Raw genomic sequence first — 19,559 nt, forward strand, 5'->3', positions numbered from 1 at the left:
TGGTATGCCAGGGACCATAGATAAATAAACAGGTGGGGAAAGCTTTTCAGCTGTACTGTTCACTCCCCATGGTACCCTGTGCAAGCCCAGGCTGACACTGAGGGGGATGAGACTAGGCTGGATGGAACAAAGGGGCTCCTCTTTCATTACAACTGTGAACTTTGGCTTAGGCTTGGAGCCTGTGGAAACTTAAATCCCCCAAATAACATGCTGGGAAAATAACACCCCAATTTCAGGAGTATCCCCAATGTCCTAAAGCTAAGACTCCAGGAAAATTCCTACCAAATGCCTTAGACCAGGAAAGTTAAAGATTTCTGGTCAAGCCCAGGGCATGGAGACAGGTAGAGACAGGTGCTAATAACATGTGTGTAAGGACAGACTCTCAAATGCTACCACAATTCCATCAGAATGTGGCTGCCTCTAACAAGAGCTATGGTTGGGTAAAGGAACTAGGGGAAAACAGGGATTCGCTAAACTCAGATTGAACCCTGTTTCTAACTTTACCATAAGTTAGGATCTAGTTTTTATCCTTCTCCCATTACTGCCATTATGGAAATGATATTACTGCCATTATGAAAAATGGGGAAAAAATGATCTCACAGGGAAAACTTTCGAGATAGGAGATAATAAACACAAAAGAAATAAACAACTTATTAAAAAAGAGAACTAGTAAAAACAGATATAATAAGAATTTTTAAAAAGTATGATAAAGAAACTTGGAAAGATATGGGAAGATACTGGAAACACGAAACTGAAACAAGTCATTATAATAAAGAATCAATTGAAAATAAGCCATAAAAATGTAATTGATAAAAGAAAGAAGCCAATTGTAAACTGAGTAGTAAACATGATAAAGCGTGAAAGTTCAAAAAAATAAACTGTCCCAAAAGATAAGAGGAAATTAAAGAAAAGATTGGGACAAAAATGAAAAGAAATGGAGAAATGAAGGCAACTACATACATACATACACACATAATACATATACATATATATATATATATGCACACACACATATATAATGGGAGTCCAAAAAGAGAAAAGATACAAAATGAAAAAATGATTAATAATGTCCCAGAATTAAAGAACAACACGTGTCCTTAAACTGAAAGGGCCATACAGTATCTAAAAGAAATATAAGAACAAAGTTCCTATCCCTAGACACATTATAGTTAAATTGAAATTAAGAAAAATTTCTAAAAGCTTCTAAAGAGAAAAAGCAGGTTACTTACAAAGAAACAGAATTTGACACTGGATACACATACAAAATTACTTTATCTTCAGCTCTTGTCTCTTTATGGTGGGGAGGGGCGGGGAAAGGAAGACATACTAGTATAGACAATAAACAAAAATATGGTTATTGAAACTTTAGAAATAACCAGAAATAGAATAGATTTAGACTGTAAAGATTTAAAACCAGCAGATGAAAATATGATTTAAACAGTGGAAAGTAGGGGAAGAAAAAAAAAAGAAACAAAATACATAATAACTGGAAAACACAAAATAAGAGAAATAAGGCTTACTATAGCAGTAATTACAATAAATATAAATGGGTTAAATTCACTGATTGAAAAACAGATTCTTTGATTGGATTAAAACAAGATCAGCAAAATGGTGTCTAAAAGAGACAGACTTTATAATAACAGCTAATATACCACTTATTTGATCACTATGTGCTAAGCTCTTGTTTTAACTTGTTCAATCCTCAGAAGAACTTATGTGAAATTACTGTTATTGCCATTTTACAAATGACACTGAGGCACAGAAAGATTATATAACTTAAGGTACAACAGCAAGTAAGTGATAAAGCAAGGACACAAGCCGAAGCGATGTGGATTTACAGACAGCATTCTTAGTTGCTATGTTATACAGAAGGAATGAACATAGGGTTTAGGAAAAGAAGACAGCACATATTAAACAAAAGAATGCCAGGCTAGCAATTTTACTACCAGACAAAATAGAATTTAGTATGCAGAAAAGGCAATAATAGTTAGAGAGGATTCTTTATGTATTCCCCTTACCAGAAATATTGAATTATGCCATATAAAAGAAAATTTGATAGCATTTCTAAGAGTAGTATAATTTTTTAATAACAGCTGCCAATGTGTTAAATACATATATTAACCCATTTATTCCTCACAGCCCTATGAGAACAATTCTTTTTATCTCTGTTTCAAAGATGAAACTGAAGCTGGAGAAATTAAACAATGTGCTACTCAGCTAATATGAGGTGAAGCTTAGACTTAGATTCTGGAAGGTCTGGTTCCAGAGCCTGAGTGCTAGAGCCCATGGCATCACAACCAGAAGTAAAAGGGTGGATTGTTTAATAAGTGGTACTAGGACAATTTGCTCACTATGTAGAATTGAAAAAAACATTGGATCCCTTCTCTTCCATAAGACATACAAAAATAAACTTCATATGAATTAAAGACCTATATGGAAAACAGAAAGCTGTGACATTAACAGAAGAAAATTGTATAATACCTTTTTGAGTGGGAAAATCTTAGTATCCAAAAAGCACAAACTATAAAAGGAAAAATTAATAGAATTTGACTACCTCAAGGTCAATGATTTCTGTTCAAGGAAGAACACCACAGGCAGAATTAAGAAGGGAGCCAGATTAGAAGACATTTGCCATGTCTATAATCAGCTAAGAAACAATGTCCTGAACACACAAGGAATTCTTGCATGTAAGAAGAAGAAGAAGAAAAAAAGAAAACCCAACAGAAAGTTCAGTTCCCATTCATCCATGATCCACAGGTACTCCACAACAGAGGTTGGCTGGCTCATTATGGCCCTGAGGCCACATCTGGGCAGCAGTCTGTTTTTCATATCAGCTTATGTTACAGTGGTAAGGTTGAGCAGCTGTGAAAGAGACTGCATAGCCCAGAAAGCCTATAATATTTACAGAAAAAGTTTGCCCACCTTTGCTCTATAAAATACTCCCTTGCTCTTAGAGAATGCTACCTGGAACCATCTTCTCTTTCATGTCTCTATTTAAAGCCTGTCCTTTAAAGTCCATTTCTTGTTTCTGTCTGTAACCTTGATAATAAGCCTTTTGTTTTCCAAGACCATCTTTCCCCTGGGATGCTGTCTTTTCTTCCTCCTTACTCTGTGCTCTATAATACAGAATAGAGACATTCATGGCCTACATCCTACCTGGTCTTGACTCCTGGAACTCTAGCCTGGCTCAAAAAACCCAAGCCTTCAACTTGTCCTAAATGAGGATGGCGCAGGCAAGTTTATTAAAACAAGGTAATCACTAGAAACCATCATACAAGGAGAAGTTGTTATGCCAAACTAACTCTGCTTCCCTTTCCCTCACAAGTGGGTCAATGGACTGACAGATCAGAGAAATATTGTAGGTTCCATCTATCATGTCCTTAGCAAATTGGAAAATGAAGTCCTTTTATTCTATCATCGTAGAACAGAAGGAGAACTATAAGCAATCTATTAGGCAAATTTACATTTGACTGAAGAATATATTAGAGGAATGCTGACTTATTGATTTATATAAAGCTTTATGGAGGCCTTTACTGGAAAGCTGTAGAGTTCTGAATTTAAAATTGCTGAACAGAAAAAAATCATCAAGAATTTGAATGCAGTTATAGAAGATATACATGCTTATTCCAGGTTAGCAAAATATAAAACAAAGACTAAAATGAATAAGAAATCATTGAAGAGGGATGGTGATGGAAATCAAGATAGCAGTTACCCTTGGGTAGTAATAAAGGGAGCTAAAGAATAATAAAGAACGATAAAGGGAGCCAAAGGGAGCATAAAGGGGGCTTCTGGGGTGTTGTCATGCTCAGGTGCTTGATATAGGAGTGTGTTCAACTTTGTGAAAATTCACTGAGCTGTATGTACACTTATGCTCTATTTACTTTCCAGTATAGGTTAACTTTATCGGAATTATATAATCTGTAGTTCTAATTTGTCTGTGTGCATGTGCGTATGTGTGCATGTGCATGTGCGTGTGCGTGTGTATTGGTGATGGTGGTTTATCTTGAGTCACATCTAAAACTATATAATATCAAATTACAGTGGGATTCTATAGCATTTAGATTTCTCACACATTTTTAGATACTTTACTGTCCAATGTGAACTTTTGTGGTGGTGTACATCATAATTGGCTAAGAGGCTGTAATATGGCCAATGCAGTTCCTTTAACATTACTCAGTAGAGGTAGAATAGCAAATGAGGTGAACAGGGCTGAGCAATGTATTATTATATTATGTTAAAATATGGGCATTTTATGAACTTATAAAATTTGTTCAGTATGTCCTCTTTTAGCTATACATGTATGAAAGAAATAGTCTCTCAGCATTTCCAACATTTATTCATATTTTCTTAGAGGCAAATATAGGGTTGACATTCATTAACAGTTTGTAAATTTTTTCAAAGCCAAACATCTGCTTGGCATCCAATGATTTTCACAAACTTTTTTCTTTAAAAAAAAGTCTGTTGAGCATTTATTGGCTTCTTCTGTACTTTATGACTACCCTTTAAGTAGAACATTTATTTAGAGAAATCCTTCAAGTTTAAGACAATCCCAGAAGATTCAAAAAGTAGATTCATGAAGTAAATAAATTCTTTATGTAATGTACTCATGCTATGACAAAGTGTGCAGAGTGTCCCTTTAGACCTTTTCTTGGAGGGCCCTTGATCGGAATAAGGTGAAAGGTTTTGCCTGGAATGCCACTCTCAAGTGATGACATCCACTGAGGTCAATTTTTTTTTTTTTTTTTCTGTGCTATGGGGAAATCACCTAAAAGGGGGTTAAACTTTGATTAGAGATGTTACAAGTAGGGAAAAATGCTTTCTTCAATTTAACTTCTGCTTTTCAGAAGACATGAGTACATAAATTATGTAGCAGAATGGTGATTACTAGAAAATCTAAAAGCTGGAGGCACTAGGCCAATTTTCAACCAACTGTCACAGAATATAAGTTTCAATATATGTTTAAACTAAACTGACAACCACAGAAAAAATGTAAAATTCTTTTAAAGGCTGGGTTATGTGAACTGACAAGGATCTCAGAAACCACATGCTATTTAACACACAGCAGTACTTTCCTGCAACGTTCCCTCTCTCTTCTGGAGGGAATATTAAAAGAGGTGGAACAGACACTTCCCAAATTAAGTTAATCCAAGCAGTAGACATTCTCCTCCCAGAAAACAGTGGCCAACAGAAGTACAGTTCACCCCCAAAAATGAAAGGGCCGGGAGAGGTTCTTTGGTCTAGGAGTTTTCAAGTTGGAAGGAGATGACCCAGGAGGGCTGTGTGTGCATGGGCTTCCCACCTTTCTATGTCAGAGAAGCTCCACTCTTGGCTTTAGATATTAGGCGCCCTGGAGGATTTGAATCGCTGTTATATGTTAAGCTCCACATTTTACAGGTCACAAAACCAAGGCCAGAGAGATACTATTAGGTATCTGAAATGCCAGGTAGGTAGCATTAGAATGAGAATTTTGTGAATTCCTAGCTAAAACACCATTCTACCAATAATACAAGCTGTAGTACTTTAGGACATAAAATATTGGTAACTGACATGAGGAATTATTTTCTGGTACAGCTACTTTGCAGAATAGCTTTAGTGGGATTAGCTGTACACAGAGATCTCTATGAGTCTTAGAGCAAGTTTTCCCACCCCATTACTTGTCCAAGGAGTCCAGGGAGTCTGAAACCCCTAAAACGATGCATTCAATTTTACATGTTTGTATGTATATATTTTTGGAAGGGTCCATAGCTTTCTGTTCTTCAGAAGTATCTGTGATCACACCAAACGACAGAAATCAGTGTACCTGAGCAAGAGAATAGAAAGAAATACCACAAAAGAATAGTTTATGTTTATAACCAGGAAAACTGATCAGAAACTGCCTTAATACTAAATGCATGTTTCCTATTAAATTACTCAGATTACACAGGTAAATGTGCACAGAGGTAAAAACAAAAGCTGCATGGTATTCATGAAAATACAGTACTTGGTAGACTGATAAAAGCGTATTTCATTTTACTTCTTAAGTTTTATATACTTAAATTATTTGAAGTATGACATGCAACCTTCCCTTTGTAAACCAAAACCAGGACTCCAAAGCCCTGAATAATTTGGAAGCAAGGGGATTATTTCTGTTTCTGAATGTTCCCTTCAGAAAATGGTGGTAAGACGTAATGACCACTGACGAAGAACAACTGTTTCTTTCAATTCAATTACAGACCCTTCAGGGAAAGCCACTCATTTTTTATAACTGTGTCACTAAGGCAAACACTAAAAACTGCCTTCTGCCCTTTATGCTGATAGTATCAGGGAAGAAAGTGGCTGATGTAATCCTAAAGATGGAACTAATATCGAGGGCCTCATTATTCATTACAGGAAGGCTTTCCCTCTACTTTCACTCCAGCGACGGCTGAAGAGAGCTCTGCAGAGGAAAGGCAGACTCTGAATTGTCTTCCTGTGTGGACTGACAAGAAATAGGTTGGAAAGTAGTCTGAGGGGAAAACCCATAAAGCTAGAATAAACATAAATGAATTTGGGAAACAATACTGTACTGTATTTTGAAATAATGTTCAGTATTTATTGGGAGAATCTCTTATAATGGAGTAAAATAGAATTTCCTGAGGCTGGGAGACTAATCATTTAAAAAACCAGGAGTGACACTTGGACTTAATTGTAAAGAATGATCTACAGAATTGCCCACCTATGCCTCACCAGTGATTGAAGCATTATCATGGAAATTACAGCTTGAGGCCAGTAAGCTAAAAGATATGAAGATGGTCTGTGCCAATAGTTTAAATGCCAAGAGGTACCAGGCCGAGAAGGTGCAGAGACATAAACCAGGCAGTGGCACTGATATAATTATGAGCTTAGATGAATTCTCAAAGCCAGATAGGAAGTTGAACCACAGTCCTTATGGGAAAAGAGAATGTATGAAGGTAATTAGAAGAAAAAAGCTAAAAAAAGATATTTTTCTTAAAAAACAAAACAAAACAAAACCAAAACACAACCTAAAACTCTACATAGAACTCAGTGTCTGCACAGAGACCTTAATGGTCCTCAAACATGCATAAAACAGATTGGAGGGAGGAAGGGGCCACACACATCTTTATAAGCTCAGTTTCAGAGCTGAGCAGCACGTGCTATGTATAGAGGGGTGTGATTCCCTCCTAGGGGCTGGGGCCTGGAGGAGCGCTGAGGTCCATGCGACTTGTGAGCTTCCAGAACATGGATCTCGGGAGGGAATTTCACAAGCAAAGAACATATTTCTTCTCCCCTGACTCTGCTTTCTAGTTTTTCTCTCCCTCTGCTGTTGTTTAATTTGTGGTTCAACTTTTTGAAGAATGGTGGGAGGTACTGTGTTAAGCAATGCTGTAAGAATGAGGCTCAGCTGCTAGGACTGCATTTGGAAAATTGGCCTCTCACATCTTCCAAACCAACTGTGATTCCACTTAAAAGAAAAAGAAAGATACATGAAGGCGAGTAGGCGGGAAGTCTTATTCATCCTTATAAGTGCATCATCTATGTCCAGCACACAGTAGGCACAGAACAGATGCCACCAACTCAAGGAAACTGGTCATTTTAACCTAAATAGCTCTGTATTGTTTTGTTTCCATATAAGCCAAAAATTATATCAATGTTTTTTGGAGCAAATTTTTCTTGATCCTTGTGATCCCATTAGTGAAAATGATTAAATGATCAAATCTGATACAGTATTATCCTGATGAAGAGTGGCAGAGTTGAATATTACTAAGACTTGGTCAAGAGATTAGCAAGGAACTAAGAAAAGTCACTGGAAATACAGATTTAAAAAAGTATGGGGATATCAAAGTGCAAATGAGACAGTCAAGATAAAATAATTTCTACTTCTTTCTTCATGATTAAGCAAAGAGCCATATTATTACTGATATTAGTTATCCACACAATATTTTATCCAAGAGCTTTATAATACTTGCCATAGAGAAGAATAATAAGCAACTCTTAATTCTCTAAGTATAATATAATTTCAAAGGCAGAAATGATGCTTATAAAGGGTACTTAGAAAGCATGGTTGAAATTATATTTCAAAATGTATATTTTATGGAAATTTAGAAATATCTACAAGGCTTGGCTTATAAATTTGGAAACAATATTATATAAATGACATTAAGTGAATAAGCCTGGACCAAAAAAAAAGAAAGGTTTAAGAAGCGTAGCATTTTTTAAAAAATATATTTTAAAGAAAATAAAAAAAGCAGACAGTACAGTCTGAAAGGTAATATTAAATGCACAGATTCTAAGAAACTCTTCAGAAGCTCTGTTAACATTTCATCTCCCAGGAAGAGAAAGCAATTTGAGAAAGTGCTAGCCTTACCAGCTGCTGAGATTCAATAAGTGCATGGCAAAGAAGGAAATTCTTAGGTTTCACGGTGATCAGAAGGGAAAAGACTGGGCACAGTCATGAATATACCTTAAATTTTAGGAAGACATAGTTTAAACAATTTAGACAGAGAGATGGGGAAGTTTCTTTGACAAGAAGTTCAGAAAGGCCTGGAGCTGATTTACAAAAGTACAACTCTATGGATTAGGCCTTAATAAGAAAATGGATTTTATTTTAGGATACAGGCAATATTATAAATTAAAGGGTGAAGGACTGTACCGTCAGTCGTTATTTCCCAAATAGCTGAGTCTTCAGAAAAATGTTCGGCTATTTGGAAAATGATTTAGTTAGTGCCCCCCATCATGCCATTCCCCAAAGTATATCCCTGCAGCAGGACTAGAGTCCAAGTATAGAAAATAGAACCTTTACAGAAATAATGCCAGACAGAAATGCAGGTAAATAACAGATTTTAAAGACAGAAAATAGCAAGAAACCTGTCAATTCGAATTATGAACAATACTAGTGATTGTTAGGACTCGCTTTCAAAAACTGCTAATAAATTCTATCCCAGTTTGTGAACCTTAAGTCTTGAGTGATTAAATTAATAACCTGGCATTTACAAATTCTGGCTGGAATAATAAGGAACTTTAAAAATCAAGAACTTAGGACAGAGTCACTCTTTACTAAAATCTGACAAAATTAAGGAGAATTTACCTGCAGCAAATAACAGCTTTGCATGACAAAGCCAAGTCCAGGAAATACTGTCGCACTCCAAAAGTTAAGGCATACTTGAGGGTTTTCCCATCAATTATAAGAGCAAAATCATTCTCTTTCCTAAGAGCATCACCAAGGGTAGTGCAGTGACGACTAAGAGTTTCTCTTGTTCCCTGTGAAAAACAAAACAAACAAAAACAACTTCCATGTTTAATCTCATTTGTTCTACCTCAAAGATGTTTAGCAAACTACATTTATTATTAGTGCTTTTTATGTATCAAGTGGTTTTCATGTACCTCCCCTCATTTGATTCTCACAAAAGCCCCTCAAAGGAGATGGAACAAACATCATCAGGAAAAGTAAGTAACTTGCTTGAAGTCACACGTGTGTGCCCACAGAGCTGGGACTAGATTACAAATCACCCATTCCTTTGCAATCCTTGCCCGTTATTCGAAGCACACAATCACAATCCAGCAAAAATATTTCCAGTGAATTATCTTATTAAACAACAACATGACCCTAATTTACAAACTAGTCAAAATTGCTTAGCCATGATTCGAGGGGAAAAATTGGAGAATATAATTTAAATAACTTATGAGTATTCTTTCAGAAGTACTCAATGGTATTGAAACTTAATTCCCAGTAATCAAGAGGAGAAAATGCCATAGCTGTAATCTCTTGCCACTTTATGAATTGGCTTCTGTAATTTTAATCATGATTTCATGATGCTGTATTTTAGTTGGGGATGGTGACATGTAGTTTGGTAATCTTGATGGAGCAAATAAAAGGGCTCCCTCCATCAATGAAGAGTTCAAGTTCACACACAATAAAAACCTTCAGTGCTGAAGAAAGCTTTGTTCACCTCGACTATACAGGGAAGTTGTATTTTGTCTGTCAAGAACTGCTTTCCCAGCTCTTCAAAAGGCAATAAGTTTCAGAATATTTAGTTTTTCTCCCCAAATCCTGTAGACTCTTCCTATAACCCAGCAGACCCAGTTTTTTGTTTTACAAGAGCCCTAACATGATGAAAATGAACACTGCCTCTGCACAAGTAAATATAAAGAATCATTTCCCTCCCGTTAGAGTTTTGTTCTGAGTGTTTATATCTGAGTCTGCAGTTATTTATATAATAAATACAAATACATATTTATATAATAAAATATACTTACAATGAAAATGCTCATAATTTTTACTATAGTCATGAGAGATATAATTATTGTTCCAATTTAAGAATGTGGTACAGTCATTTCAAAGTTATTTTCACAAAGAGGGAAGCAAAGGCATAGGTAATTAAAATTTTATATTGGGATTTTTTTAAGGTGTTTCTGCAATTATATTCAAATGGGGTTCCCACTTTGTTCTGGAATCTGTTTATCAAAATAATAAAACCATACTGTACTGTAAAGTAAGGTTGCCCAATTTTCCTAGTACTGGAACTTAACACCCCCTCTGTTCCCTGTTATACTCTGACACCAAGGACCACCATATAGCAGCATTCTTGCAAAATTTTCTGTTTGCACTTTACATAGTGGGGAAGTAGCTGTGTTAATTTACAGGCCTCGCCCTCTTATTTCCTGCTAGAAGTTTTGGGCCAAGAGGATTTAAGAAAATGAGGTAAAAAATGTCGGTAAAATAATGCAAGCAAAATTTACCAATGACAATATAGTAGATTACCCTGGGTTGTTTTAAAACTCTATGTCTTCACGTAGATTAACTGAAGGAACAAGTAAATCAATGAACTGGTTAAAAATAAAAATGAAACAAAACAATATTTAGTATGTAACATTCACTAGGCATAGTTCAGATACAACATTCAGTTAAACTTATTACAACCTATGTAGGAGGCACCACTGTTACCCCATTCTGCAGATGAGAAACATGAGACTTAGAGTTTAACTTCTTTGCCCACAAACACATGGCTACTAAGCAGTGAAACGAAATTGAGAATTAAATTTCTGTGCTAGCTTGTCTTTCTCTACACAATCCAGCAAAAACAAACCTAACTTCAGACAGTACTAGGCCTAGCAAATTATAAATGGAATGCCTACACATTCCCTCCGTTGTTTCCCTAGAGCTCTCATCATCTGTCTCTCATCTCATCATTACCGCCAACAGAGATTTCTCTTTATAAAAACAAACTTAACACAAATCATGTCTCTTCTTGCTCAAAATTTTTCTATGGCTTCCTACTATCTACGCAATATATTCCAAACTCCTTAAAATGGCCTTTAAGGCTTTCCACGATCTAAGTCCGACAAAATTTTCCCTTCACAACCACCTTCTAAACCAAGTGTACCCCTCCAAGCCCTCCCAGACTCATGCCATGCTGCCAGGTGTAACTCATTCCATGCTAGCACGGCCTTCGGGTCCTTGACGAGAGAGATCTGTTTCCCAGCAACAAACATAGTGCCTGCAATTACAAATGCTGGGGAAATACAAATTTATTGAATGAGAGCACTGATAAATTCTGATTTCATTCTATTGGCAGCAGTCCATTTCCCCCTCTATTATCACTTCTGATTTGAGAGGGGGAGAGGGAAGAGAGAGGGAGGGAAGGAAGGAAGAAGGGAAGGGGGACAGAGAGAGGACAGAGGTAGTCTCTTGCTTGCTCCTTAATTTTCTAGAGAATAACCCATTACTTCAACAAACCAAAGCATTACTCACTAAAATGCCAGTGTATTTTTTTAAGCTTTTGCTCAAGGGTCTCCTGAGCTGAAAACCCAAATGAGACCTAAGCTGGGCCTCAGGAGAACTTAAAATTTCTTTAAAGATCATCTTCAGAGTAAGACTGAAAGTCAACTCCTGAACTGTGCGAGCTCTCTCATTATTCCACCTGGGGGACGTGGCCCTGTGTGCCCCACTCTCCCTCCTTTCGAAAGTGTTCTCCAACACCTTAACGTCTGTTGAGAACTCTCTTATTTGTGGCATCAGTACCCCTGGGTTTCCTTGGTGATTATCACAGATCTTCAGCAAATCTAAAAGTGTCAGGAGATGTAACAGAGATGACATTTCAAAAGGTGAGTCAAAAACTTCCCATAGTGAGTTCCCCAGCCAGCCCACCTAGGGTGCAAGGTAACAGTGAAAAACTACAAACATTTTCTTATTTTAGTTCACAGTTTTCTTTTGTAAGTAGCTCTGGTGTTGGCTGTATGCTGCCAGTTACAAGTTATATTTTACAGTTATTTATACTGCCAGGAGTATTTTAAAATTCTTTTATTTATTGAAAGTTTATTGTTTCTCCCTTCAGCTGAGAGCCATACTTTATGGCCATAGTGCACTGAAGCTTATCTCCTGTAGCTAGAAATAAATTTATTACTATATTAGCTGTTGCTTTGTTTTCTTTTTGCTACTGAAGGGGGAAATGTTTAACTGTTTAAAATTAGTGACATGTGAAAGTGAAAATATATAAATGAGAAGCTAAATCAGAAAAAGAATAAAAGACCACATAGTATAACAAAATAAAAACTCTGTATCTCCTTGTTCTACAGTCTTTATGGGCCAAAAGAAAAGAAGCATCTGCTGCTATAATCAGGGAGAGTCAGAAGTAAAGACAATTTGGGAAGACAGGCAAGGGGCAAGGTCAGGGTTCAGGAACCTTACCAGGCGGAGATCCAAGTAAGGGAAGGAGCCACAGGGAAAGTGGAATTTGCTTGCACCTCCCATAACCTGCATCACACATGAACACTCCAGTCAACTCTATTCTCTCTACCCACAGCCCTGCACACAGCCAAGTGCTCAGGTCCTCAGCCCCTGGACCTCCTACCATGCTCTCCTTCCTTGCCAATTCACAGCTGAGGCCACAAGCAACATTCTCTTCTGTTCTTAGAGCTGAAAACACAGAAGGGAAAAAATCACCTCACCACGAGGACAGGCTCTACTCTAGCTCTCTTCTCTTCTATCGGTGCTCATTACTGCTGATCTTGAGTTTTATTCATGGCTAGTGGATTCCATTTTTCCCAGAGACTACTCCAGACCTTTTCCTCTCAAGAGTCCAGATTTGGTCCCTGTCACATCAGCAAATATCTACATGCTTTACTGAGAACATCTATATCAGAAAGAATTCCTTCGACTTTCCTCTCTTAACCTAAAAATTTCCCTTTATTTAATCCTCCCTAATTCTTGAGCCAGGAAGAAGAACTGTGTTCTTTTCTCACTTGTTTCTCCCACTTCTCTCTGGCATTGTCATGTCTCCATTGCCATTATTTTTTTTTTTCCTTCAAGATTACATACTAAAATACTGAGTAAATAAAACAATAAATGTTCCCTTGACCTGAATTTTCCTGACTTCTCCAGGTAAATACTTCCAACTTTTAGATTCTTCAAATACTCTGTTTATACTTATATACTATAGCATGAGATACAAAATAACATCTCTATTTTTCTTTCAAGGCTGAGGCCTTGATGAAGAGATGAAGTAAAATGAAAAAGCATGGAAGGAAAGAATAACTAAATCGTTAATGATTGGAGAATACCTTGTGAGAAGTTACAATGGTTTTCTCATGTGACCATTTTGAGGACATTTTCTGCTGCCTATAAAATTACATAATCTTGGATACTTTTAATTAAAATAATAGTAAAATGTTAATATGCTTATCTTATTATAGAAAAAATGGAGAACAAAGTGGAAGTTAGTATCCAATGTCTACTTCTATCTCAAATAATATAAATTGTTTAATAAATATAATAGAATGAACACCCAGACTGGCTACTTAGTGATCAAACTAGGTTGTATAAAAGTAGGCCAATTAGAAATAAACAATATTTATTTGGTTTAAAAGACATACGCTTGGAAAAGAAAAATAAAGAAAGATGCTTGTTAGATAATTAGGCCACGTAGAACTGCTTACACAGATAGCTTGGACCAGAAGACCTTAATAAAGTTCCATTAGAACACAGCCATCTTTAGGACATAGCCAGGCAAAACACACAACATGTTCATAAGATGACAATTGTAAAGAAATCACAGACTGGAAACTTTACGGTGATATTTTGCGTTACTTTTACATGACCTTTACCAAAAAGAACCCCTTGATAAAAATCACAGAAGGCACTTCAGACAATGAAATCTGATGCAGTTTTATAGTGAGATAAACCAAAAGTCCTGAGTTGTTTGGAAAGTATCACAGCATGCAAGATGTCATTTTCACTTTGGCAAAAAGTCTGCTTGGAAGTCTAAAGAAGCCAGAGGCCAGATGTGCAAAGAACATTAGGCCACCTAAGAACTATGTTTTTGATGGCCCAAAGTGTAATGTTGCACAGAGCACCTGCATAAAAATGGCCCTTTTCAGCTTCTAGCCTTTTGGTTTTTTCCCTGATTTCCTTCAGAGGTTTACAGGACAAATAGTCTTACTTAGAACGTATCCAAGGAACACCCTAGTAGAAAATGTGGAAATATCCCTAAGGAAAGGAAAATAAAAGCCTCTAACCTTTGACTAGAAGCCTGGTTAGCTAAGTTTAACTAGCAGAGATGAGGTGAAGATTACAGAGAAATAGTCCAACATGCAATACCTAATGGTAGTAGCTTCCACACCTTGCTCCAGGGTCACAGTTACTTATAGTGACAGTAAATAATGTACAATCACTAACCTGTGTCTCAGAGGGTGTCATTAGCAAGGCTAAGCCCAAACAGCAGAAGTTAAAAGAAAAAAGTATATTTATACTTATTTAGTGCAAAGTATATATTGGTGTTTGGGTCTTAAAACAAACACTTGGCATTTATATTTATTCCTTGGAATCTGTTAAATGCATGCAGGTCAAATGATAAACTTAGGTTATAAGGAGGATTCTATTCCCAGGAAGAAAAAAAATTCTGAACTATACTTAGACTTTCAGACACAATATTTAACAATGTATTTCATTGTTCTTGGATTTGTTTCCTTTCCTTCATGAGTTTACAACAGTTAACTGAAGCAAGCATACAACCGGGGCTAATGATGACTCGCCCTTGGAAGACATACAACTTTTGCCCTTGTCAGGATGGACCTAAGTTTAAGAAGCCTGAACTTCTTACTTCTTACTTTCAATTACATTCCATATATAGAGCAAGATGTAACACAATGTTACAGGAAAACACTTGCAGGAATCTTGCTGAACGAAGATAGTAACTCTAGTTATACAAGATAACCTGCTAGAGGCTGAGCCACTGTAAAATAACTCCTCAGCTGATATGCACAAGTCACCAATCGGTGTAGAGGAAACCACTGTCCACATATAACACACAAATGTACAGCTATAAAAAAGTAGGACGTTAAAAAGTCAAAGCCGGCCAGAGGGATCAGATGATGCTTCTGGGCGCTGAAAATTTTGAAAAAATGATTAAGCCACATCGTAAAGAACTAAAGTTCCAGAAGCCAAAACATACTATGGCTGAGATCTCAACATTCTCTTCAACTTCAAGTGGATGTAGAGTATAAGGTAAAAATCAAATAACATTTTGAAAAAAGTCCTCAATGATGAAAAAAGGAAAGACTAAATGAGAAATTAAGGAATCGTTTCAACAACTCCCTTAAGCAAAGACACCAAGAACTCCAAAACACTTGGATCAGATGGCTACAGAGGTTCAGGGCTCTTTTTCATATATTACACATTACATGAAAAAGTGTCACAGTTAATTTTATGGTCTATTGATAACCTTTTTTGCGGGGAGGGGACCAGAAGTACATATGTATTCCAATCTAACTCATTATTTTATTTTTTTGTTTGACTGTCTCTATTTGACTGTCAGAATGGCTTCGGTTGAATCATTGTGCTGTCACTTATGGCTATTTTTCTTTAGGCAGGTTACTTAACTTCTCTAAATTTACAAATTTAAATTTTCTGATTTATAACACTGCGTTAATATCTGTTTTGTAGGATTATTGTGGTGACAAAATGTGCTAACTCCTTTACTTGAGAGTCAAGTGCCCTACGCAGTGTTTGGCTCATGGTTAACATCCGAGAGACACTAGTTCTTTCCCTTCCTCTGATGTTAGACCTGATGGAGGTGCCAACACTTGAAGAAGAAAGATCTGCAAACTGTCAAGCACTCCCAATGTTAGTGCAATCCAAGTGGGATATTACTGAGATCATTTTACTTCTAATATCTCTCAAGAGCAATTTCATTTCGGTCTATCTTTCACTGCTAACACTCAATTTTACCAGCTACGTCTTCCACTACATAAAAAGTATCTGAAACCTCTTTTCTCTCAGTTCTAGGATACAGAGCATTCTCTTTTCTCTAATGGCATACAGCTCTTGGTACATAGCAGGAGGACAAATGTTTACACACCAACCTAGAGTGTTTTTCCTTTTCTCTTAATTTCTGTCTCCAACCTGTTACAACTCTTGAGCTGAAAATAACTTGAAAGTTACAAACTGACTTGGTATTTCTTTCTTAATATCTGTATGTTTTTGGCATAGATGATTACATCAATACCTATGTTAGACTTTAAGCGTCCATAAAGAATACAAAGTTATATAATGTAAAATTATATAAAATAGTGTTATATATAAATGAATGCTTCATAAATACTAGGTTTAAAATAACTGGTGAAAAAGAAAATACACAGGACTTGTTCTTCAGATATAACACCATCAACTTCTCTTCTTAGATATTGTTTTTAAAAGCAAATAAGTAAGTATTTATCAGGGGGTAAAAAAACATTTAGTTTGCTAAAGGTCTACCTTTTAAAACCTACTATAAATTCATTTAAAATGTCAAATGAGGATATACATACGGATCTTAAACTAATACATATCTTGTTAACTGTTTTGGTGATCTGTGGCCCCATCTCATCCTTTAAGACATGAGGCAGGTTACTTATTTACAAATTTATGACCAAATAATGTTTCGGTTTTTAGTTTTACACTCTCCAAGTGTTCACGCCCTAAAATTATAAATTAACAGAACATTCCAAGGACATTCTTAATAACATATTATGACCATATCAAGTATGGACAATGTTAGCACATTCTTAAAGAGTGACTTGTGACTCCCGTAATAGCAACATGAATAAATTACTGGGTATTACTTTTTGACAATGTGTTATTGATTCAGTGGAACACTGAACATTCCATATACCCCTCTTCGACGCATATACCAACTCCTCCTTTAGCTACTGCAGGCTGCAGTAAGTTGTAAAGAATTGCCCAAGGGTACAGAAACTACATTTGTATAAGACTGGTCCATTCAGTATTCACCCTGGTCAGGGTCACTAACTCTCTCAGACATGGTTTCTCACCAAAAAGTTTTGGTGTTTCTAAACTCCCTGACTATATTAGAATGTAGTTTTTAAAAACGTATTCATATAGAACCAAACCAACATAAAACAATTTTTCAAATATGGGGAAGGACAGACAGAAGGTGAAATCATTAAAAACATATGGTCAAAGAGGTTCTTCAAAAAAACTCTATGGAAGGCAGCCAAGCAAATGCATTCAATCAATACATATTGCTAAATATAATAGAGAGGGAAACAGACCAAAAAAATTCCATGCTTTGCTGATATGGGCTTTCTAGGGCAGGAGGAGACATAAAACACTGTAATTGAGGAAATGGTCCAATCTCCCCGTGGGGTCATGCCATCTGAAAAAGGTCAAGGGTTACAAAATGGAAGAAGGCAAGAAGAGGAAGTTGTAACACTGGGCAAATTGCTCGGCCCCTGGGCATGGGGTGGGATTTAGGATTATGATAGGTTCCATCAGGCAAATGACTCCTTGTGAGGCATCTAGTCTCACTTACGGTACCATAGAGAGAGAGAGAGGCGGAGAAGTGTTAAATCTGGGTCCAAGTTTATGTTTCAGTGTTGGGGTGGGGGTACATAGCAAACAGAGACAAATCCAGGGAAAGGAAGGAAGAGTGAGGTAGGGGATATAATTATATAATTTAAATAGTTTTGTGGATAAAGGCTTCTACCAAAACCCTCACAGTAATTATTATAAACCACCACTGAAAGCCCCCTAACACTTATTTTGAGCTTGATATTAAATATTCTCCAGTGGCGGCAGTGACTCATGCAGAAGGAAGCACTCTGGGGGCACAGGGGCGGCAGACATCCAGTCTCTCCTAGTGCCTTCGACTCAGCCAGGAAGAGACTGCTCAGAATATACAACCGATCTTTTGAAAATAAGCAAATTACCAAATCAGTGGTTTGGAGACAGTAACAACCAGGGCCTGCGAAAAATTGTTACCCAGAACCACGAAGAAGGCTAATGTTGGGACTATTTTCTTAATGGTTTGAATTAATTAATGTAGGAATATAGAAGAATCATAATCTGTTGTATTTTCTCAGTGCAGATCCCAAATGCACACCATTTCCATTGTTTCATATGTACATTCATTCAATAAAATCTTATGTTCAATTGTTGTATTAGTAAAACAAAATATAGGGTCCTTCCTGAATTCCATAAATGCAAGATGCTCAAACACCACCATTTTCCAGAGGGGCATCCCTCCATCAGCTGCTTAGTCCTGGTGGAGTGGGAATGAAGGTAGGGACAAGTCAGAAAATGTAGGGGATGCCTCCCAGAACGCTTCCTGCTGCAACCGTGTCTCTGCTGCCACTGGAGAAGGTATGGTTATTTAAAAACAAAAAGAACAGCTTGGGCTCACAGCAATCGAGGTTGAAATTCAGGATCCTGCACTCACCAGTTATAATCTCAGTCTCTATCTGAAATAGAGGCGAAAAACGCCAGTCTAATAGAAGCAGAGACTAATGTATGCAAATACACCTGGTGCATAGTAGGTTTTCTATAAACTGCCAATTTTATGGTTGTGCTGACTCATCAAAAGATATGGGTGGCAGAGATGAAAAAAAGTCACAAGGTACCACCTGCTCCCCTCAGAAATGTCAACAAGCTGTGGGGTGAGTGGCAAGGGGGCTGACTGGTTAGAAGCACTTATCTGTAATCTCGGTCTCAGGGAGCTCTTGAAAGAGTTTAGATGTTCAGCCAAAAAAAGAGATAAAGAATGTTCACACATGGAGGAGGAAGAATTTCTCAAAACAGAAACACTGAATTTGTAAACAATTTCACTTAGGGGTTTGCACACAAGCCAGGATTACTAGATTTTGTTTGAGAAAAGGGGACACATTCATTTCTCATGAGACCAGACAATGGGTTTGATGGAACTTTTATAACCACATACTCTGGCTTGTGGCAGACACCGTCTTAAATTAGAGGAGAGGAGAATAGATAATTTGTTCATATGTTATTTTCACTTTTTGTAATGTTTACATTTTTTACTAAATCATTTCTTTCAAACGTAACAAAGGTGGCTTTCTTCATTGAGAGATACTTGGAGTAAGCAGTGTGCCAGATAGTACTTGAACAACCATCTCACGATGGGACATTATAAAAACTTATCTTTGCTTCTAATAGGGATAAATTGACACCACAAAAGTTAAACTAAGATCTTAGAATTTTCAGGCCAAAAAGCTGGGACAGCTTTGCTAATAATGATAAATGAAAATTCACAGTACTACAGCTCCAGTCCTGGCGGTGGAGGGAAACTCAGTGT

General features: G+C 36.8%; 1 protein-coding gene across 8 annotated transcripts in view; it reads right to left on the bottom strand.

Annotated features, from left to right (window-relative positions):
• The window catches only part of ATP8A1 (ATPase phospholipid transporting 8A1), a 217,299-nt gene that overhangs the window by 53,555 nt on the left and 144,185 nt on the right, over window positions 1-19,559 (bottom strand). For all 8 annotated transcript variants that reach the window (XM_015597587.2, XM_025040218.1, XM_025040214.1 and 5 more), the window contains one exon: window positions 9,065-9,237. In XM_015597587.2, the coding sequence (XP_015453073.1) occupies window positions 9,065-9,237 (173 nt within the window). The remainder of the gene's footprint in view (window positions 1-9,064; window positions 9,238-19,559) is intronic.

This window comes from Pteropus alecto, unplaced genomic scaffold, assembly GCF_000325575.1.
Source record: "Pteropus alecto unplaced genomic scaffold, ASM32557v1 scaffold57, whole genome shotgun sequence".
Lineage (NCBI taxonomy): Eukaryota > Metazoa > Chordata > Mammalia > Chiroptera > Pteropodidae > Pteropus > Pteropus alecto.